Source organism: Cylas formicarius, unplaced genomic scaffold (genome assembly GCF_029955315.1).
Source record: "Cylas formicarius isolate icCylForm1 unplaced genomic scaffold, icCylForm1.1 PGA_scaffold_1__22_contigs__length_36826433, whole genome shotgun sequence".
Lineage (NCBI taxonomy): Eukaryota > Metazoa > Arthropoda > Insecta > Coleoptera > Brentidae > Cylas > Cylas formicarius.
In genome coordinates, this window is record NW_026844264.1 from 23,296,522 (window position 1) to 23,318,844 (window position 22,323).

At 33.4% G+C, this 22,323-nt stretch overlaps 5 protein-coding genes across 9 annotated transcripts in view; 2 read left to right on the plus strand and 3 right to left on the minus strand.

Annotated features, from left to right (window-relative positions):
* The first annotated feature begins 570 nt into the window (after positions 1-570).
* On the plus strand, positions 571-2,426 carry LOC132696101 (endoribonuclease LACTB2-like). Its single transcript, XM_060660721.1, has 4 exons — positions 571-745; positions 998-1,134; positions 1,215-1,692; positions 1,803-2,426. The coding sequence occupies exons 2-4, from the start codon at positions 1,013-1,015 to the stop codon at positions 2,061-2,063; spliced, it is 861 nt and encodes a 286-aa protein (XP_060516704.1). The 5' UTR covers positions 571-745; positions 998-1,012; the 3' UTR covers positions 2,064-2,426.
* A 203-nt stretch (positions 2,427-2,629) lies between these two features.
* On the minus strand, positions 2,630-13,559 carry LOC132696100 (major facilitator superfamily domain-containing protein 1-like). Of its 5 annotated transcripts, none has more exons than XM_060660718.1 (10): positions 13,538-13,559; positions 11,417-11,652; positions 10,641-10,791; positions 9,021-9,146; positions 8,756-8,961; positions 8,490-8,700; positions 5,001-5,312; positions 4,827-4,939; positions 4,661-4,763; positions 2,632-3,923 (listed from the first exon to the last, which is right to left on the minus strand). In XM_060660718.1, the coding sequence occupies exons 2-10, from the start codon at positions 11,568-11,570 to the stop codon at positions 3,773-3,775; spliced, it is 1,527 nt and encodes a 508-aa protein (XP_060516701.1). In that variant the 5' UTR covers positions 11,571-11,652; positions 13,538-13,559; the 3' UTR covers positions 2,632-3,772. The 5 variants fall into 5 exon arrangements, with proteins under 5 accessions (XP_060516703.1, XP_060516701.1, XP_060516700.1 ...); XM_060660717.1 differs by lacking the exon at positions 13,538-13,559 and adding an exon at positions 13,355-13,484; XM_060660719.1 differs by lacking the exon at positions 13,538-13,559 and having other exon boundaries at positions 2,634-3,673; positions 3,856-3,923; positions 11,417-11,735.
* On the plus strand, positions 11,793-13,014 carry LOC132696104 (chromatin complexes subunit BAP18). The gene is made up of 4 exons (XM_060660723.1): positions 11,793-12,316; positions 12,370-12,461; positions 12,569-12,667; positions 12,732-13,014. Exons 1-4 carry the CDS (start codon positions 12,299-12,301, stop codon positions 12,967-12,969), a joined length of 447 nt encoding a protein of 148 aa, XP_060516706.1. The 5' UTR covers positions 11,793-12,298; the 3' UTR covers positions 12,970-13,014.
* Positions 13,158-13,972, minus strand: LOC132696103 (probable RNA methyltransferase CG11342). The gene is made up of 2 exons (XM_060660722.1): positions 13,771-13,972; positions 13,158-13,714 (listed from the first exon to the last, which is right to left on the minus strand). Exons 1-2 carry the CDS (start codon positions 13,945-13,947, stop codon positions 13,166-13,168), a joined length of 726 nt encoding a protein of 241 aa, XP_060516705.1. The 5' UTR covers positions 13,948-13,972; the 3' UTR covers positions 13,158-13,165.
* A 372-nt stretch (positions 13,973-14,344) lies between these two features.
* LOC132697036 (tribbles homolog 2) overlaps positions 14,345-22,323 on the minus strand; it is a 76,291-nt gene continuing 68,312 nt past the window's right edge. The window contains exon 5 of the mRNA XM_060662290.1: positions 14,345-17,330. Within this exon, the coding sequence (XP_060518273.1) occupies positions 17,084-17,330 (247 nt within the window). The 3' untranslated portion in view covers positions 14,345-17,083. The remainder of the gene's footprint in view (positions 17,331-22,323) is intronic.

Genomic DNA, 22,323 nt, shown 5'->3' on the forward strand with positions numbered 1-22,323 from the left:
AAACAATTCTGGTTAATTGCAATTATTATCTCCTAATAAGTCGCCGTTATTCCTTGGAAAACAAAACAGAAAACAACCTTCGGCCTGTTTTTTTCGACAAATTTGTTAATTTAATTGAAATTCATATGTCCCTCTTCCTAAGAAGGCTTGTATTATCAGCGAAGTTCCTTATTTACAGTTTTATTTACTTTCAGGTGTACAGACATTTTTTGAATGTACATACCAAAAATAGCAAATTCTAGCTTTTGACAATTTTACACCCTTTACTTTTGACGTATTAATGTTAAAAAAAATTTTTTGAATGTCGATTTGATTTGTTTTGCAACTATGCACCGTAGATAATCCAATTCAGATATGCTTTTGAATAGGGCTCAATTTTGAATCTTTAAATTACGCAGTAAGAACAAAGTATTTAGTTATCTTGGGATCTATGATACTTATTCAAAAAGAGAATTCTTAATCGAAAACTGGAAACAAATGACCCTGCCCCCAAGTGACCCATCAACTACTTAAGTCTTCAACGGTCGCACATAAACTGTTTGATGTTTATTTTAAATTTGATGTAAAAAATGATAAAAGTGGAGATAAGAATTTTAAATAGGCGTAATTGTATGGGAGCGAAGAACGTCTCAACATATATATATAAGACGATATTACAACACTTCAATCAGTCTGAACAGTGAATCGCGCATAGCAAAAGGCGTTGGATATAGAAATTTTTAACTTCAAAAGTGCAAAAACAGAAGTACGTATCTGGGAATTCATATTATAATTCGTTTTTTTTCTATATGTTATAATTTTGTTTGCAATTATTTCCGATAATTTTCTTTCGAATTGTTTTAAATTTATAAGGTTTGACGGTTAGTTTTATTACTCTGAAAACTTTTATATAGAAGTAAGTCAATTATCTGATCTCATTAATTAATTATAAAATAATGATGTATAAACCCTTACAAAATTCTCAATAGCATTATTAAATAATCGATTTCTCTTGCAGCTTAAAGTTTGAAAAATGGCTTTGGTAATCCCTGCTGTGACAAGACTGTCCCCGAGAGTAATAAGAGTTTTAGGGTGCAATCCAGACGTCAAAACTCTACAGGGCACCAACACGTATATTGTCGGGACAGGCAAAAGGTAATACAGTTTTCCTTTCCATTAATTTTAGCACAAAACTGTTTAAGTTCATAAATAACGTTTTCAATTTTACATTTTAGGAGAATTCTCATAGATACAGGTGATAGCGATGTCCCCCAATACATCAACCACTTGAGAAGCGTGTTAAAATACGAAAAAATCGACTTGGCACACATTTTTCTCACCCAGTCGATGCCAGACCATTCCGGAGGCCTGAACGACATATTGGAGCATTTAAGCGAGTACACTCAATTTTGCCAAGTGTGGAAATTCCCAAAATACGGCGACAAGAACATTTACCAGTACTTCGAGGACCTAAAGGACGGTCAAGAATTCACCGTAGATGGAGCCACTATCCGTGTCATTCATACTCCGGGACACAGTCCAGATCACGTCTCGTTCCACCTTTTGGAGGACAACGCAGTTTTCAGTGGAGATTGCGTTTTAGGCGATGGCACAGCCGCGTTTGAGGACTTGGACAAATACATGGAGTCCCTACAGGAATTACTGAACATTCAACCGAAAGTGATTTACCCTGGCCACGGAAATGTTGTCAATGTAAGCATATTCTTCTTGAGAAAGTTAGGGTTTTTTATGAGGTGAAGAAAAGTTCTAGAATTTTCAATAATTTTTTATTTTATTCATTTAAAATTTTATTTTTGTTGCAGGATCCACAAGAAAGAATTAGATACTACCTCAACCATCGCGTTGAAAGAGAAAACCAAATAGTCAACGTTTTAAGCACGCACAGAGTACGGTCTTTTAGTGAAACCGAACTTGTGTCGATAATCTACACCGATCTGCCTGAAAAACTTGTCAAAACGGCCGAATTCAACGTCTCAAATCATCTAACGAAATTGTTGAAGGAGGAAAAGGTCAAAAAATACAATAATTTATGGCAGTACAATGGAGAAAAGTGTATATGCTAAGTTGGTTGAAGTTATTTGCTTCTTTGTGTGATAAGCTTTGCTTGTGAAAAATGAAAATGAAAAATTTTACTTTAGTTTAGAACTTTTTTTTACTCAATGAATAGTTTTGTATTATAAGCTGTAAAAGTATTATCATTTTTGTAACTTAGAGTAATAATTTAATTTTTTATACATAGAATAATACATGAATTAATTAAAACAAATGACTTTTCATTTAGTCGCCATTTACAATATATTGTCAACACGGGAATGACACCACGGGATTATTTTAATATGGTTATATTTCTCTAATTTAATTCTATTCTCTTCTATATATTCTAAATAAATGTAGTACCTGACAAGTTTTGTAACGTATGAAAAATCTTTTTTGTAGTACATATTTTAAACCCAAATGATTCCTGTAGGTAAAACTGAAATAGTATGTCAATTAGAAGCCTCCTTTAGATACCTTAACATAAATGTACTCTTGCTTCCCAATTTCAGGAGGGCGCGAAAATGAAAATAGAAAAAACCATTTAATAGTTCATATAAACTTTTAATTTAATATAAAACAGTAACGGAGAGCGCTTGTTACTTGTTTTAAAAATATGGTCTTACAATATATGCATACAGTGTCTCCTTATCTCTAATATTTAACATTAATTACACTTTTTTAAAACATTTTCTGAACTAAAATATATTACCAAATTTAACCCCTAGTCGGTATCAATTATCGCTCTTTCAGTAAATTTGGTGGAACGCAAAACATTTACATTAGAGAGGGGTAAATTCGGACATCCCTGAGCACTTCGGACACAATATTTAGGTTTTTCCGATTTTCAAAAGATTAAGAAAGCAAGCGACACGCGTCTACAAACATGAGGTGGTTAGAAGAACTTACTTTACTTATTTATTATTATCTGATTGCCCAAACTATACTATATCCAATTTTTGTGACTTATTTTTTGGTAGTGTCGACTCTTGTAAGTTGACACAACCAAAAAATAACTTCATACTCCAAAAAAAAAAAAAATTGTCTTAAAAATTATAGAAGACAAAGAGTCTATTTAATGAGAAATTATGTCCGAGATTTGCATCGTTAAAACGAAGAGCCTACATTTTTTTTTAATTTAGTTGATTTGTGAAACTACACCCGATCTGCTTTAACAATAACATACCTTTGATTCAAGTTGCTTATTGCACAAATCCAAATTTATGACATTTTTTAACCCCTTTTCGGAAAACGAATCAAGTACCTTTTATGTCACATCATTTTTGTTATCAATGTAGCTCGAAAACAAAACTTCTGGTTTTCACCTCTCAAAAAAAGCGATCGCGAATTTACTAACCAACTTTACATAAAAATATTTTAAATATCACTTCTTCCAAATAAACAAAAAAACTATTAAATACCAATTGTTTAATTAATTCATTATCAATTAACCAATTAAATTGAAACAAGCATCAAGTTTTGTTAATAACACAAAAATGGAATTGTAAAACAATCTGTGACGTTACAGTCAGTAGTTTATCACAAATTTTAGTGGTCCACTATATAATAATGAATTTTCCTAAGATTCTGCAATTTGGGAAACCTAACAATTTCTATCATCAGTGTAACTGAGCGGTAGCTGAAAATAAAAATTACAACGTCATTTACCTAATCGAAAAGCTATGCTGTCGGCGCAATTCGATATGGACCAATATGGAATTAAGCACCAACTACAGAATTATTTCGAATTCACTTCTGCTCCGATTTTACTCAAATATTTATTGCGCAAATGAGTATCAGAGGTCGAACGAAACAATTCACCTGATTCTTCTGGCCCGTGTTGTTCTTCGTTATCTAACAGCCTCTCTCTGTCTAGATTCTCATTCAACCTTTATTAACAAAAAAAAAACAAGTTATGCAATGCGATTTGAAAATTATTTGTCACGGCTTTACAATATGATCATTGTTGTCTCGTGTGTGCGCATAATGAAAATATCCGGCATCAAATGCACAGAAAATTTAGAAAGCAAAGTTATCTAAAGCCAAGGTGGTTTAAAAACAGCATATAGAAATTAGATATATATGTAAAGGCCTTACCCACGCTGATACCAACACGAGAAAATATTGAGTCTCTTTCAACTCATAATGTTTCACAACAGTTCGTGAATTATGTGAAAGTACGACAAAATATCTTTGAACTCAAATTGTTAGGGAAAAATTAAGTTGGATTAACTTTCTGTATGAATGATTGACCAATGACACAGAAATAGTATATTGTAGACCTAGGCAGTAAATTGACATTTAGCCTTAGAAAAGCTAGAATTATTTTTCCCATCTAGCCATTTTAAGTGATTTGTAAGCCTATCATTGATAATGTTACTATTAAAAAACTCAATCTTCTCTTATTGCGCCCTCTAGTAGAAAAAGATAAAAATACTTTCCTTGTCTAAGACTTTTTGAATGTTTCGTATGGCTAGTCTTAGAGATGCCTACTACTACTACTTTCATTGCATGCATTTTTGCCGTCAATATATGAAAACCGTTTTTTTAAACATATTTAGTGACCGATGCAGATGAAAACCATGTTTCAAATTTTTCACCAAACCAAAACTAATCAAGAACTTACATCTGTCTCTCGTGGAGGACCTTTCTACCGGCAGGTGTCAAGTTGAGGTTGCCTTTTCTCTCCTTGTCCAAAATCCACAGAATCAAGGTGAACAAAAACGCCACTACAGATAAATAAAATTTATAAACCCCAAATCACAAAGACAAGTTGATTTTCTTTTACTCACATATTAAGCTGGATGTAAAAAATACTTCCAAAGCAGTGTAACCATATTTATCGACTATCTGCCCTACGATAATTGATGCAACTGCCAAGCCGAGATTCTGAATTGATTGGCAACTGAAATTTTCAGGCAAAATTGAACGTCGGCATACAAAAAAAGAATTTTCTATTTTCTTACATGCCATATGCCGTTCCCAGCTGATATTCCGGTACGATCAATGCCACTAAAGGCCACAAACTACTAGCAAGAGTTGAGTAACCAAGGCCCATTAAAATCACCCCTATATAAGCGTTAATCGAAGAGAATCCAAGCAAAACATGAGCCATTATGGTCCATAATATCGCCACGAATGTCCACGCTACATTGCGACCAGTTTTGTCTATTAAAAATCCCGTAAGTGGAGATATTACACTGGCTATCCAGTATACCAAACTGTTTATCTTGTTGGCTTCGTCATCATCCATATTAAATTTCTTAATGAAAAATTCTCTAAAATGAATGCATAAAAGGGGTGCTTGCTTCGGCAACCTTTATTGGAATTTTAATCCCAGCAGGATGTTACCCTTTGGTTACTCTAAAAGTTGAGGTAGCCGGTGTCGTGAACTGAAACGATGGAAGCATCGCTTCCTTGGAAAACGGACAAAATTTATTCTAACTAACCATTTTATACTGTCAGGACAGGAGCCTGCCCCTACGGCCACTCCGCGGGGTACTGCTACTGGCTACTGACATGCGGCACTTTTGCTTAAGTTGTTAAGTTGAATTTTAGTTCTAGTCCACAGTTTTAATTTATTAAAAAATTGTACCTATCTAACTAACCAAAATTATTCCAATACTAACGATAGTACTGTGCTTACTAACTGAATCAGCGACCACCAAATATATTTATAAATCATAAATCAAGGGTTTCATACAAAAATAGGGACTGCAAGCACTTTCGCTATGCAAAATCCAATGGATTAAATTAATTTTTTTTCGAGACGGTTTTAAGTGGAGCAATTTAAGAGTATTTCGAGTGCTTTATTTTCTAATATTTGTCTAGGTCTACAGTGATTTTGATGTTTGAAATCTGTTTACTTATTTGTATATTTTTGGGAGACCTTTTTCCATATTTATTCACTATCACTTCTTTTTTTTTATAGCGCTCTATATCTTAAAAATGTTAATATATTAATTAATTATTATACATTTTAGGCATGATTCTTAAATTAATTGATTTTTATGAAATTAAATGTAATTTGGCAACACTGGATAATATTATATTTCCCTTCAAAGCAGCAGAGTTGGCGCAGAAGCGTCAATACAGCGTTCAAATCTGCTTACGCGCAGTTTGGTTGTATTAGTCGTCGTGCTGTTGTCTTCGTTGTTGTGTATTTCAAGTGTTCTAGATAATATAAGATAAGATAATAAAGCAAAGCAAAAAAGCAAAGGCAAACTTCTTTCGTGAAAATATATACTACGCTTATTTTGGTATAAAAATTAGCGACCCAGACAAGTTCTAGGCTTCTCATACTATTTGTTCCGTTTGCGTTGAAGCCTTAAGAAATTGGTAAAAAGGTAGGAAGAAATCTTAAGCTTTGCATACTTTTGGTAAAACTTCTGGATTCCTCTGCATCAGTTTTTGTTCAGTCAAACTAACTAACGTTTCGCCAAATACCCTGTTGGCTTCTTCAGAGCTTGACTGAAACTGGCTCGCACTTTACTCTGTACCTGCTTTTTCGTTGGTAGAAAAAAATTCGAGAGTCTATAGAAAACTATAAGCAACCTATGAATGATAACCACCAGTCAGGTGTGTTTACCTGTCACCAACATGGCAATTAGTCATTCGGGACGGTGCCCCTCAATTAGCTCCGCCCCCTCAAACAATATAGAAGCAGGTACAGGTTTCAGTCAAGCACTGAACAGGATGATTGGCGAAACGTTAGCTAGTTCGACTCAAACAAAAACCGACGCAGGAGGAATCCGGAAGTTTTTAATTACAGTAGCCTGTGGAAGTTTCTTTTAAAAATGTATGTTAAGCTTTGGTGTTCCTATAGTATGGCGAGAGCCTATGAATTACAGTGATGATTGTTATTTTTGTTCGTGCAATGTTCAAAGATTCAACAGAAAAAATATGAAACAAATCTTGACTCTACTATTTGACCAGTTCCTCATGGACCAGATGTACCGATACCTACCGCCCCAAAAGAACTAGAAAACGTTACATCGTCAGAATCGGAGGAATCTAATTCCGACCTAGATGACTCAGATTTCACACCAGATTTCAGAGAGCCCGAAGTCTTTAACCAGAGAGAATTAAATGAGTTAATTAGAGATTTGCATCTTCCAAGGGAAGGGCCCGAATTGTTAGCGTCCAGAATACTGGCACCTGGCGTCACATCAAGCTTTTAGCAGGATCGCGAAAACGAGTTATCGCAATATTTAACTCGGACAGCTAGTGTATTGCAACAATATTCCTGACTTAGTTTCAAAATTAGGAAATGTGTTGTATATAAAAAAGAATGGCGCCTGTTTATTGACGCAAGTAAGTGTAGTTTAAAAGGGGTTTTATAGCATCACGAACTGTCCTCGGAACCCGCTGCACATTCATTTAAAAGAAACGTATGCAAATTTATTGCTTCTTTTGAAGAAAATAAACTTTCAAGAACATCAGTGGATGCTTTGTGGTGACCTTAAAGTGCTGTGCATGCTCATAGGACAACAGGGGGGTTATACAAAATTTCCATCCTCTATTTGGGATAGTCGGGTAAGAAATATACATTAGACTTAAATATAATGGCACTCTAGAACAAGCCTTACACCTGGTATCAAAAATTTATTAAGAGATAGCTTAGTTGAGCCCAAAAAAGTTTTACTACCTCCTCTTCATATACAGCTTGGCTTGATAAAGCAGTTTGTTAAAGCCCTAGACAAAAACGTGTGTTCCAACTATTTGTGTGAGAAATTTGCAGTCATATCTGATATCAAAATAAAAGAAGGATGTTGGAGAGCAGATAAGAACATTATGCAAAGACAAGGATTTTCAAAACAAAATGACCAATATCGAGAAAAAGGCCTAAGTTTCATTTAAAGAAGAAATTGAGAAATGTCTTGAAATGTCTAAGAACAAAAATTACGAAAGTATTGTTCAAAATATCACTTCACTTTCATTGTCTAGGTTGTAATATGAGTTTGAAAGTGTATTTCATCTTTTCAAACTTGAACTATTTTCGTGAAAATCTTGGAGCAGTTAGCGAGGAACAGGGACAGACGGTTCACCAAGACATTAAGAAAATGGAATGACAATACCAAAGCACTGAATAAAAAATAAATTATTTTAGAAATATCGTTTTTTCCTTTAATATTTGCAAAAAACTTCACGTGATATATATAAATGCATAGAATCTTTAAAATTAGCTTACCAAAATTATATACATTCAGTTTTCAAAACATTTTTCAAAAAGTTTAATTTTTATTTTTCCTCCGCATTGCCGATCTGCAGTTCTGGAGCTACTGTTTCAATTATTAATTTGCTACACACAAATATAAAATTATAAATTCGCAGGCCCATAGTCATGCCCGCGAAGACGGCGCATAAAACCCGAGTATCTTACCTTAATTGAAACTGTTCTTGTCCTCTACTATTACTACTAATACCGCTTATAAATTTGAAAAAAATATACTTACTCTCCAACACTAATGAACGGAAATATTGTAATATAATATGTAACGCAAATGGCTGCTACGACCCAAAACTGACCCGTAAAATTGGCAACGTCAGACAACCTAACTACTTCATTGCTCGCCGTTTCGGCTCTCCTCAATATCTTTTCAGCCCTTTTGTCCATCAAACCCAAAATTATTGTGGAAATCATTGAAAAAACGCAGGTTAAGCCAGCTGAAAATTACAGTTATGCTTATCCCTAGTTATTTGAATTTTAATGAAAGGTAACCTATAAGTAAAGCATATCCCAAGACCGGAGGCCCGCTAACGGTTTCATGAACCCAGTCGTATATGTATCCCATGACTTCAAACCCGACAGCGCTCCCAACTCGGACGACACTCATTTGGATTCCGAAAACCATATTTAGCTCCTTGCCTTTGAACCATAAGACGGCATAGTTATTCTGTCCCACTGCCAACGATTCCGCACCAATTCTGTGATAAAAATTACGCCATGGGATTTTAAACCATACAGTTTACCAAAATATCTTTACCCAAAAATTAATCTTCCCAATATCATTAGCAAGTATGTATTCCAGAAAGCTCCCAGCCCGAACACGATTTGTCCGAGAAGTGTGAGGCCCATATAAATGCACGTGCCTAAACGAATTCCAAAAACTCTATACGGAAAAACAAATTAAAAATTTACCTAAAGTTTGACGATTTTAAAATAACTATAGACAGATTATTGGAAATGGTGATTTACTTCTTTATGAATGCAACAAAATGAATAGAAATCGGTATATTACTGCCTACATTCTACAAAATCGATTAAACAGGTTGTCCCAATTATACGTTGGAAACTTCTGGCGATAGAAAAAAAATAAATTGGAAAGTTGCTTACCTCACACACAGTGTTTAGAACGTCCCATAAATTTTGTAAGAAAATAACATTGTTTTTTTTTATAATGGTCAATTTAAAAAAATATATTTTAAATAAATATATTTTGAGGAGGTTTGCGATTTTTGACAGAAATATCAATAAAATGACGATTTACTATTTATAAAGAGTATTTCAAATATGTGGCATAATACCCATTAGTTTTTTATTTCAATGTTATATACTATAAATTACCCCATTTATCATAGGAAAATTTAATACCAATCACTCAGAGTTCTCGAGATATTTTATTTAATATTTTTATCGTCAGACCAGAGGTTTTCAAATAAGCTGGTAAAAAAACCACATGTAACAAGAAATTGCTTAATAGCAGATCCAAATAGTATTTGTCATTTAATATGCGTTTTGTCATTTAAAAAAAGCATACTTAGGAGAGGAGTATTTATCGTTAGGAATAGTATGAAATAAAAAATACTGGGCATTCCACTTTAAGAGAAAATGAGCAATGATTTAAAATTTATTTAAAATTTCATTTTTTTCTCATATTTGGGATACTCTTTTTAAAGCACCCCAATTATATTAATCTCAAATATTAAATAGTAATTTCAGTGATATTTCTGCAAAATATAACAATTTTTTAAAGAAACAGGCTACTCTAATACTATTTTTGAACTTGCTGTTGACTTCTTCCGAGCTTAAATAAAATTGTTTTCAGTTAAGTTTAAGTTTCAATTAAGAAACAGGATGAAACCCTATTGGCCAAGAGAACTTTTGCATTTTTTGTTTGCAAAAACTATTAGATTTAGGTATAGCGTAATATAAATTATTATACATAATATAGTTAAATTTATTGGCAGAATACAAATATGTAGGGTTCCACAAGAAAAAACATAACTTCTTACGAATTTTTTGGACATCCTGTAAACATAAAAAGAATTTTGGGTTATGATGTCCAGCTTCCTATTTTTCTAGAACCAGCCTTTCTAGAGAATGTCAGTGCGAAGGCGCACTGGAATACTCGATAGTAATTATCGAAAATAAAAAGAAACAATAAACTTCAAATCCTCAGAGGAAATACCAAATAAAATTTTCAATTTTTTCCCGCATATTAAAATATAAATGTATTGGGAATAACGTCAGCTATTAACAATAACTGGAATAACCTTGCAAAAATGTCAAGAAAAGCACAAAACAGTATTAAAATAAGAAACTGTTAATAAACCTTTTAGAAACCTATGTTTGCCAACCTATTTCGCATGTGGTAAGGGCATACCTGTCAATTAAGAATCCTCCAATGAAACACAATATTACGTTGGGCCAGGAGTATATGGAATAAAGCATAGTGAATTGCGTCTCTGTTATGTTTAAATCCTGTTTCATATGTTCCTGTAGCGCGCCTGGGTTGTCATAGCAAAAATACGAACCTGTAAAATTGATGTGGGAAATATAAGTATACTACTAGGAAAAAATTAATAGTATTCTGTGACAAGGGTTCACTTTAAACTTTATAAAGAAAAAAGTCAATTATTTGGTGGCAACATAGTTGAGTCATGAAATAAAATACGTCAGACATTGAGAATTTTTATTTATCGATCTATATCTTAGTTTTGAAAATGAAGCATGCTGGGGCATCCCAGAGGTTTTTTTTAAATTAAATTAAACGTGAAGACAGTAACAAGGCTGCGATCTGTTATATCCTTAATTCTTAAAATTGTTTCATTTCACTACCGTCAAAGCCATGGAATTTGGCAGTCTATTAGACAATAAAACAATAACAAAACTATTAAGAACTAGTGCCATGAGTTGAATGTTGAATACTATGTATTAGATACATGAAAAATGTACCCATGGACATGCAGTTCACAGAAAATAATAATTTTAAAGGTAGGGAGATTAGATTTACTGTCCACTGTACACTCAGTAAATAAATAAGTCAATAAACAAAATCTGAACAATAACATAATTTGATAAACTTTATTCCCAACGCGTTGAATAATTGTGTAATAACAAATATTACGTTACAAAAGAATGACAATTATGTATACTTACCAATGCCTAAGGTACACATAAAAATTAAAGCTATAAACCTATGAAACCCCCCATTAGGGTGACAACACGAATATCGGCATTTTTCACAGCACGTTTCATCGACTCTACTCAAATCGTTCACGTTTTGTTCCTGTATATTTGGCCCACCTTCCATTATAATAAAAAATTAAATCCGTCAGTTCTTTATGAACTTGTAGTGCGAAGACACAGCGATCCTCGCACAAAGTACAAAGAAACTAGAATAAACAAATGTTATCTGTAGATTTGGACGCACTTTGCCTTCGAAAATTAGTCACGACACCCCCTTTGTTTTGACATTATTTGGTAAACATAACCTAAAATAAATTTTAATTATTACGTCTATACGTCTTCTTTTTTAAATGGCGGCCATAGTCAAGATTTGTGTCATGTTTCAACATCTGCGTTAATTTTTATTTATTCTAGGCACGCATTTTTTATAATTATGGTGTTTGGACCTTAATATAAATTGAGTCTGGCTTCGTTATGCCCTAATGACAATTTTTAGGTACCCATGCATTAAAACTGCGAAATTAAACATAAATTAATAAATCAGAAAAAAGATTAAAAAATTAAATATTATATGATTAATTTAATAATCTCCCAATTGTTACTAATTCCATGGATGGGCGAATGAGAGATCTGACATTTACGAATTTCTAGTATGCGCCCAAGGTATATTAGAAAGGTAATGACGGTAAATAAGAGTATGTCAAATAGGCAATGAACAATATGTGAAAAGCAAAGAAAAAGAGGATCTGAACTATCATAGAATAATATTTAGTATTTCTATGGTATCTTAGGTTATATTTGTTTCTATTTGATTACTTGTAAACATAGTTTAACAGTAAATAAAAAAGGGAAATGAGTTCTGCTAGTAAGGTATGAAATTGTATACAGTATGATGATAAAAATGATGTAATACCGATTTTTAGGTTGGTGAAATTTTCACAGCTGCCGGTCAGGCGTTTAACAGATTGGGGGACCTCACAATGCAACTTCATCCCAATGCCGAATCGCCTACTGGGTAAATTTTACCTTAATTTGACTTAACAATATTATTACTCAGAAATTCCCTAATAAAGCTATTTTTTAAATTCAGTTAATTTCATTCAAATTTGACTTTTAATTTAGAAAATGGACTGATGAAGAAATTGAGATGTTACGACAAGTTGTGGCACAATTTTCAGAAGGTTTAAACCAAATTAGTGAGCACATTAAAAGACGAACTGTGTAAGTCATGTCCCAATTTCTTCAGAGTTAATTTTGACTAAAATGAGAATTTTAATAACACTAGATCCCAAATTAGGACAGCTTTAAAGAAAAAAGCATTTGAGGATGCAGGTTTACCTGTAAGGCAGTTAAATACTGGGCCTCAACAGCCCGTTCAACCTCAACCCACTCAGCAGTCCTTAATTAAACAAGAAATGACCTTAAACATGCTTAATGCTGCAGAATCGGAAGTTGATGTTGAAGGCCTTCATGAGGATGTAAAATTGGAGTTTGATGGTAGTAATGAGGAAGTGTCCTCATAATATAGTTTCCCTTTTTTCCTGTAAATTAGCTGCTTAATGTGTTAACTAGACTTAGACAGTAAATAGGTATAAGAATTATGCAAATGGAAAGTATATTTGTTTTATAAACCTTCTACTTAACAAAAAATATTTTCAAGTCAATCAAACTTTATATCCTAATAAAGTACTAAATCTTAAAATGAAACTTTACTAAATACTATACAATTTGTTGTTTTAATTTAAAAACCATAATTTTTCTACCCCATTCTGTCCTACCACTTTCTAAAACTTTTGTGCAATCACATTCATTTTGGAGATACAATTCAATTCTTTGTTCTATGTCACCCCTTATTTTAATTTCTGAATATTTAGGGAAAGTTGAATTAGATAATTTGAATCGCCTTACAGCTGTTCTATAACATTTCCACGGTTGAGGTTCAATGACTAGAGACTCGCACAGTTCAACAACTCTTCGTAGGAACTTTTTCAAACCATCATCCCCATGATTTAAATGAATCCACATTGTTATAGAAAAACAAAAACCAATAGCAAATTTCTGTGTGTTATGCTGTTTTAGAAATCCTCTTACAGATTTAATGTAATCAGTTTCGTGCATAATATCCACGCAAGTGAATTGAATATTTGGGAACTTATTTTGCTCACAAGCTCGTTGAATCAAAACTGGATCTATATCGATACCCAATATGTTGACATTCTTTACACCAACAGATTCAGAGATATGCTTATACAATTCTATCGTTAAATCCTGAAATATTTAATATTAACTAATATAATATTTATCTTTTTATTGATTCAACTTGCCCCAGCGTTACAGCCAATATCCAAAATACAGCAAGATTGTTCCCTTGCAACTGAATCCCAAATTTCTTTGGGTAACACAGAAATGCGTCTTTCTGGTGGATGGAACTTGTAATAATTGATAAAGTTTCCAAACTGCACAGCACCTGGGTTTGCTGTTTTAAAATTTAAGTCCTCCATAAATTTATAAAAAGACAAAGTTAGGTTATTGTTACTAGCGTAATAATTTTTGGTCACTCTCAATCGTTTTGTTGGTTGCCGACTAGTTGGACGTTTTCCGAATCGTTAAGGTAACAAATTGGGAAAATCCGTTTTCCTCACATACATGCATACGTCTCAATTGTTTCTAAAATGACTGTGAAAGTGTTTTTTAGTAGCAATAATTAAAATTCCTTATATAAGTACTACAGGAACATTGCACATTTTCTTTTGATGCAAATCCTTTTCAAGTTTACACAAGGAAACAACTTCTGTGTTTAACATTTTTCAAATAAACTGACGCGTCAAATTGAAGACGCCACCCGATAGGTAGGCAGATAATAGATAAAAAAAACTGTATTATATAAATAATGTTTATTACGAACAACATAATGAAATATTCCAACGATTTTCATTTCTTTTTAACAAATGCGTTGAAGCCATATTTACAAACATTTCTATTTATAGTTAACCACAAATGCGCATAAATAACAAAAGAAAAACGAAAAACAAATTGAACATTTGTCTCATCCACCTTAAGACGAGGTTCAGTCCGAACAACATTTTTATAGTGTTCAGTGAGAGCGGCCAAATTCATTACAAAATCCGACCAGAGATCATGTATTCTCTTCCCCCCTTCTGCTATATACACACGCCCTGTATCTGTATCCTAGTAGCGAACTAAAAAAAATAACTCACTTAAGAAAAAAATAGTAGGAAATAAAAATAAATTGGCGATATGCCACATATCGTAAAATTATAAGTGACAAAAGCAGGAAGTAACCAAGTTCTTCATCTTCGGTTTTTTCGAAACTGTTTCTTGACTCACGAAGTTTGCTTTAGGGTACAGATATGTGCATAAACTTGTTAACTCATTATTTTGTTGTAATTCTACGCTCATTTAATTCAAACGGATTACAACATTTTGCGGTAATTTTACACATTTTGGAAAGAATTATTCCAAATTATTTATACACTCCTTGTTTTCGTTTCGTTTGGGATACAACCACAAATTTTAAAATAAAACACAGTTCTTTTGTATTTAATGATGTACACCTCAACCGATATGATTAGGTATATTGAGTTACCGTCTTATCCGTCTTACTAGTATTGGGTATATCGAAACTAATAGGATAATTTTTCAAATAGAACACACCGATATATTATTCCATTTTGTAAACATGTTCCAAATTCTCAACACTTTATTTGTAAATTTAATTACTGTTTCCAGACTAAATATTGTTATTATATACTATGTGTTTCAAAAATTAGTAAAGGGGACAACTATTAGTGAACCCAACAAAAACGCAAATGGGTTTATTTTTGTCTGTGCTGTTTTTTTTCAGTCGACTATAATTCCGCAGTTTTCGTAAATTATTTTTTTTCTCATGTTCCCATAAAAAAACTCATTCACAATTTTAACCCAAAATTATCCAAACATTAAATTGCAATTTCGGTTGAACGGCGGGACATTTCGCATGGATTATATTCACATTCGCTACACTTTGCTAAAAAAAAAATCTACGCGGATTCTAAGCGAAAATAATATTATACAAAGTAGGTATCGGAAATTAAGACAATACTCTATAATTAAACCGTCAGGTTTTAAATAAATTAAATTACGTCAGTCTTTTGCACAGTGATGTACCTACGATGATGAAAACGCTAGAGACCTAAAAACAAATTAGAGCAAAAACTTAATAAAAAAGCGGTTAATAACATCCAATGAAAAAAGCGGGTGTTTTTTTTTAGTAGATGCATAATATTAAACGATCTGTTGAGGAACTGCTGAACGATGTAGATCCATTACATCCATAACCTGCTGCCACTGATTTTAAAGCGAAACTTAATACACTGAACATGTGCTGACGACAAACCCAAGCGGCCTAGGGACCTTCTTAAGCGAGTGATTGTGAGTGTATTTTCGTAAAGGGTCATGCCAGGGATATTATAGCTTCGGTGCTTGGACTAATATACATTTTAAACGTAAGCGTTATTTCTAGAATATGCGGAATATTATATGACATATTATAGCATCGCTCGCGGTGCCTGGCTGGCTTTAATCGCAGATTATCAGATGCATCTCGGATTGGATTACAGGTAATTTTCATTTAATTAATCGCGGCTATATAAATCCTGTTATTAGAATGCCGTGTTAAAAACTCAGAATTGAGACCTGAATGCAGATAATGATTTTTGCACTTTGATCACCCAATAGGGGGTTTTAATTGAAATTCAAATATTATAAACGGAAAGCCTGCCGTGAGATGAATGGACAGATAGAAACAGATCTACAGACTGTTCACGTTCGTTATTAACAATGGCGATTTTTTTTTCAAGATTTCATTATACTTAGGAAATGGAAAAGGGGAAGAAATTATTTTTGAAAAATGTGCCGAAATTATTTTTAGATAAAACTAATATACCAATTATTATGAAATTTACGGTAATTGGTTAAAACTAAGTTTCAATTTTTTCAAAAATAATTAAAATTTCAAGTGCCATAACGAGACAGGTGATTTCAAAATTTACTATACATTGCTATTTGAAAATGATAATTAATTGCGGAATAAGAACAAAAGATTTCCATCACCAGTACAATGTCACCAGGTATATCGCAATTCAATTAATCATTGTTACTGCACACGAAAACAACCTTAACAAATTTCTGTTGGTTTTTTACTGCTCAACAGGAAGCACCAAAGCGAAATGCATCGATAAGTTCAAAAAAAAAAAAAAAAAATGCTCGCCCAATCAAACGCAGCAGGTTGTTAGACGGACACCGTTCGCTTGCGACAAAAAAGGCCCACTTAATACCGAAAGAACCGCTCTTATGAAAAAATAATAAACGTAACACTTGCCGAAGCAAAACGAAATGGCGTTTCAATTTGCTTCTTCCTAACTCTTAATCCTAATGAAACACAGCACAAAATTTGCACATTATTCCCACAATATTGCGAGCCCTTTGCCGGAACAGCCGTTGCTTTTGTTTTGCGCCTCCTTACTTATCCTGTAAGCAAATCGCAAGCGACAACTGTTCCCGCAATTAATCCCGGCAAATTTAACGGGAATATCTATATTTATCGTTTTTTACGAAACTATCGCCCCAGCCCTCCCTCTAATCGTCGTACAAGCTCGAACTGGGCACCATCTGATCGCACGATCTCGGCATCCACTCTTTCTCCTCTTTGGCGAGCCACGGATGGTACATGATGTCTTCCGAATTAATTCTTTCCGAAGGATCTCGTCGGAGCAATGATCGGATCAGGCAGCGGGCCCGGGCAGACACGCAGTCGGGTATGACGTAATTCCCGCTGGATATTCTAGCGAATAAATGAACATGCCCCGCGTCATTGAATGGATATCTGGAACAAAAGAAACCAATGTCTTACAAAGTTGTCCAAGGCATATTTTGTTCCATCCACCAAATAGTGGGCGTTAGGTTCTAGCGACCTTTAACAGTTCGCTATATTCATCATTTATGTGACATAACTTCGAACAAAAATAAGATAAAATTATGTATAAGTGGAGAACACAATGGCGTCACATCCGCTTAAAATATACTATGAAGAGGTTCAAGGATCTCATAACAATTAAGCTTGCACGGATTTGATTTAGGTATTACTTTAAAAAGATCGTAAGCCAACAGGCCGTAACGATTTTAGATTTAAGGAAATTGTTCAAGCACCTCGGTGCTTACTAATGGTGGAATTATGTTAAATTCGTATTGCCGGCCACACATGTGCGACCAGCTTTAATGAATGAATACGAATCTAGGGTTGGGGTGTTCCATACGAGCGATTCTGTTAACTTCACCAATCACATTTATTTTATACTGTTTGCGGCAAATTTTTATAAAAAAGTTTATCTACACGGTGAGTTCGTACAGGCCATTAAGTTTAATATGCACTCCAGTATTACAGACTGCAAACGGTGTTCATATTAACCAACCACCAGATCAAAAATCTGCAAATATGGAGGCAAAATGAGATTAAATATAAAACCTAAAAAAATTATACTGTGTCCAGAAAACCAGGTGTGAGGAAGAAAATATGGCATAGTAATCAACGTATTGGGGATGTGTGAAAGTCTAAATAATTTATGGAAATATATCTGAAAAATAAGAAAATTTATAGTAAGTTATCAAGTATACAAGGCAAACCAAAAATTTAGATATTTTGAAAGTAACATATGACGACTGAACCCTACAATTCTGTGCAATTGTTACTAATTCACGATATGTGTTGATTTTTGGTAATATTAAAAACAACATTTTTTTTATTTGAGTGAATCCCAAATTCAAAGCATATTTTTGAAACTTTGAAATTTCCTACTTCGCAATCCTAATAAGTATTTGTAAGGATTTCGATTAATCGCATTTTTCCAGAATAAAATATTCCGTGTCTTTTTAATATAATCGGTTGTATTTACCTGGCACAGCAAAACTAACTAAGAATATTTGTTAAACGTTCCCAGAACATTAAAAAAATTTATTATATTCTCCTTTAAATATGTATACAGAGTGAGTCATTAATAATTGTAAATATCTCCTGACCAAAATTGTAAAATTTAACCCAAATGACGTAGATAAAATGTTGCTTCTTATAAATTAACAGGGTATTATTTTTATGCAGTACATGAAAACTATTTGGTATGAAGTGTAGATACTGTATACGCTACCAAAGCATGCTAATATCAAAGGTGTACGACAGGGCCGCGGGATTGAACCTCTCCAAATTCTACGTCACTGATGAAGCTGCCATTTTGATTCTCCAATTCTTTATATGTAAATAACATATAAAAAGTTAAGGCTAAGCTGTTAAACATAAAGCATAAAACATAAAAGGAATTTTGATGCGTATTAATTTCTTCCAATGAATAACTGGTCCAACATTTAAAAACAAATTGTGGATCGTAATCCAAATAAAAGTCTTTCTCTTCGGGGTTCTATATTCTATTTTATAAATTTTTGACGAATATCTGTTAGATCGAATCAGAGTTTTACACAAGAGTCGGAAGTACAACTTTTAAAACACCTCCCCGCACAAGGCAGACGGGCAAAACCGCAACAAAGAAAACATACGGCACAGAAATAAAACCACAGACGAACACCCCTCGACACGACTTCGTAAGAAAGTAATGACTTCGATCGCTTCACGAAGTTCTCGTATAAAAAATGTACATTTAAACAACGGAACAAGGTAGGGGAGAGTCGAAATACAGCTACACCTGTGTTTGTGTAATTTAATTGAACCCTTCAAGGAACGGGAGGCGTCATATGGCCTGGCCGTTACGCATCATGTAATTTTGTTCTTGGGAAACTAAAAAGAAGGGGATGGAACTTTTTTTTTGTTTAGCGAGGCCGCTTCGGGAAGTGCGTTCGCTCCAATGACTATCTTTATACGACCACGAAACAAGTTTTGTTTGCAAAGAAAATAAGAAATCCAAAACCTAAAAAGATATAAATACGATTGACGCTACTTTCCATTATTATTGGTATTTATAGAGTAAATTCTAGTTACTTTTTTTGTGAGCAAAAAATACTGCAAGTACCACTTGTAAAGCAATTGTTATGAAGCAAGAAATAGGAATCGACTCAGTTTTCTTCTTAAATATTGCGATATTGATAAACGTTTTTTTGAACAGGGTGTTTTAAAATACACTCCGCTAATTTCTACAGTGCATAGAATATTGAAAAATAACGTTAAATTGTAAATGTAAAATTTCTGAAGCAGTTTAAGCAATCTAAATGAATTTTAGACCACACCATAAAAATTACTGCTGACAAAATTAAAATTTAAAATAATTTGGATTACTTTTGCTTCAAAATTGTTTCTGAAACAAGAATAATTAATTACCTGAAATAGGTCGAAATAGAATTGGGTCAGCATTACTTGACAAAACCTCAAATATCTTCAAATCAGTATTTTTTTGCACTTTATACAAGAGTACCAATTTTATGAAAAACTGCTTAAAAATGTAATTTTTGCGCAATAAATCAAAAATATTCCCACAAAATCAGGCATTCCGCTTTAGCGACGCTTCTGTGCAGGATATTAAAAGTTTGTCAGAAATAGGTTTTATGACCCATTCAAAGTCATTTTAATTAGATACCTTAAACCGTTTTGAAAAATAATAAGAGATTTTTGGGGCCCCTTTTACAACTTCTGAATGACGAGTTTTCTAACCACTCGCGTTTTTTGAAACTGTCCGTATCTTTCAACAAATTTATCTTTTTACGAGCTTGTCCAAAATATTATATATATATATATATATATATATATATATATATATATATATATATATATATATATATATATATATATATATATATATATATATATATATATATATATATGCGCCTCTGTTCGTAAACAATAAAAAAAATGCTATTTTCATAATTTGTATAAAAAATTTTGCAGTAGACCAATGCAAAACAATGTTATTTTAATTTTTATATCAAGTTTTAAGGAATTAGGATAAATAACAGGCAAATTTTATACATATATTGATTTGATTTTAATGCCAGTTTTCCACTTGGTGAAGATGGCAAAAAATGGAACAAAAAAGAATTTTCCACTTTTTTGAAAAACGAACCGATCGACTTCAATACAAGGGCATTTTAAAGGAGCTGTCACTCGATACTTCATACCTCACAGCTTTTTTAGCCCCTGATCGCAAGAGGTGAGAGGGACGAAGTAGCTCATGTTCAAAAAGTTGCCCCCCTCGATGGTTTTGCTTACGTGCCTGTGCGAGTTTCGATGTTGGCTTTCCGGATATTTATTTATTTAGAGCAAAGGTTCCGCTGCAAAACATTCTTGTCGAATTCTGTAGGTTTTATCGCTTTCGTCGCAGGTAGGGGGTCACATCCATGTCGTCACGAAATTATTATTAATAAATAAATCAAATAGTCGGATCAAGATTTTATGGCAACTGGCCAACTTTTAAGACAAGAATATCGTGGTCTTTGAAATTAAAAAAAAACTCCCTACAGCCCCTATCGTGGCGGCGTTGCACCTGTCGCCATTAAAACACGACGTCCGATTTCCGATTAGGAACGGCAGATATGGCGATAAACCCTTGAGAAATCTGCACCTGTCGGTGGAAGGAGTAAAACCTCAGGTAACGAACGTATCGAAACATACTCTTTCGCAGACAGTTTTTCGTTTTCGTTAAATTCGGGTTTCGCCGTTCTCTTAACCTCGAGGAATCATTAAAAAACGTTACGGTTCACCTGCCGAATTTATTAATGGCTATACACTGCCCCATATAAAAAACCCAAACGCACGTATATAAGACAAAATAATAAAACCGTTTTAATATCCATTCTGAAGAACAGTAATTAAATAAATTTAAATTAAAAAATAAGGCTTATAAGGCATATTGTGTTTGTTTTAAATACGTACAAGTATTTCTTTGTACGTTTAGAAATATGCTACTAATTTTTTTCATTTCAACTTTTTCACAAAAAGTAAGTTGTGTTGCAAATCCTCTCTTGGGAAATGCTGGCGCACCAGTCTAAGGGCGCGTGAACACAGTGGCCAACTAACCCCTGAATTGTGGGCAACGTTTGAACTAACCACCAAGACTAAAAATATGTTTTAGATATGCAAGAAAATATATACGGGAGGTACAGCTCCAACATATATAATGACAACACCAGTCTCAAGAAACAGGAACCAGATTTTTTTTTAAATGTATTTGAAGAAACAAAGCCCGAGGAAAAACTAGTCATATAGATGTGCAGGGGTCTGAAGAAGCGGATGAAGCTTATTGCGTGGCCTACATGAGCAGTACCATCAAAGTAAAGCAGAGAAACAACGGGTTCAGGGTGGTATGCCATACCTGGACAAAGAACCACGATTCTGACCCAGCCCGCTAATACTTCACTCATTAAAACATTTGTTTCTCTCTGTGTATTATACAAATGCAAAATCTTATGCGGTACGTTGAACATAAAAGTTTAAGGAAATTACACTAATATATTGCGTTATTTTATATTTTGATATAATTGTCTAAATAAAAAATATTTTTTTAAACAGTGTGCCGACCGGATCCAATTTCTTCTACGTAAATTTTATAGGACGGTAAATATTATTTGCAATCAACTTTTGTAAATCTAGTTGTTCAAAAATCTGTTCGGTAATTAAGTTTTTTATGCGTTGACGAAACAATCTAGGGAAACATCTCGACAAAACGACGAATCGTCACATTACATTAATGAACCGTAGAAAATTAAGCACCGCACCAACCCGCCTATACTAATTTGCAACAACTTCATTGCGTTATCGGTTCAGTTTACGCTGCGTCTCATGTGCAAAAATTCAAATTATCCATAGCGAAATACTGTTTGTTTAT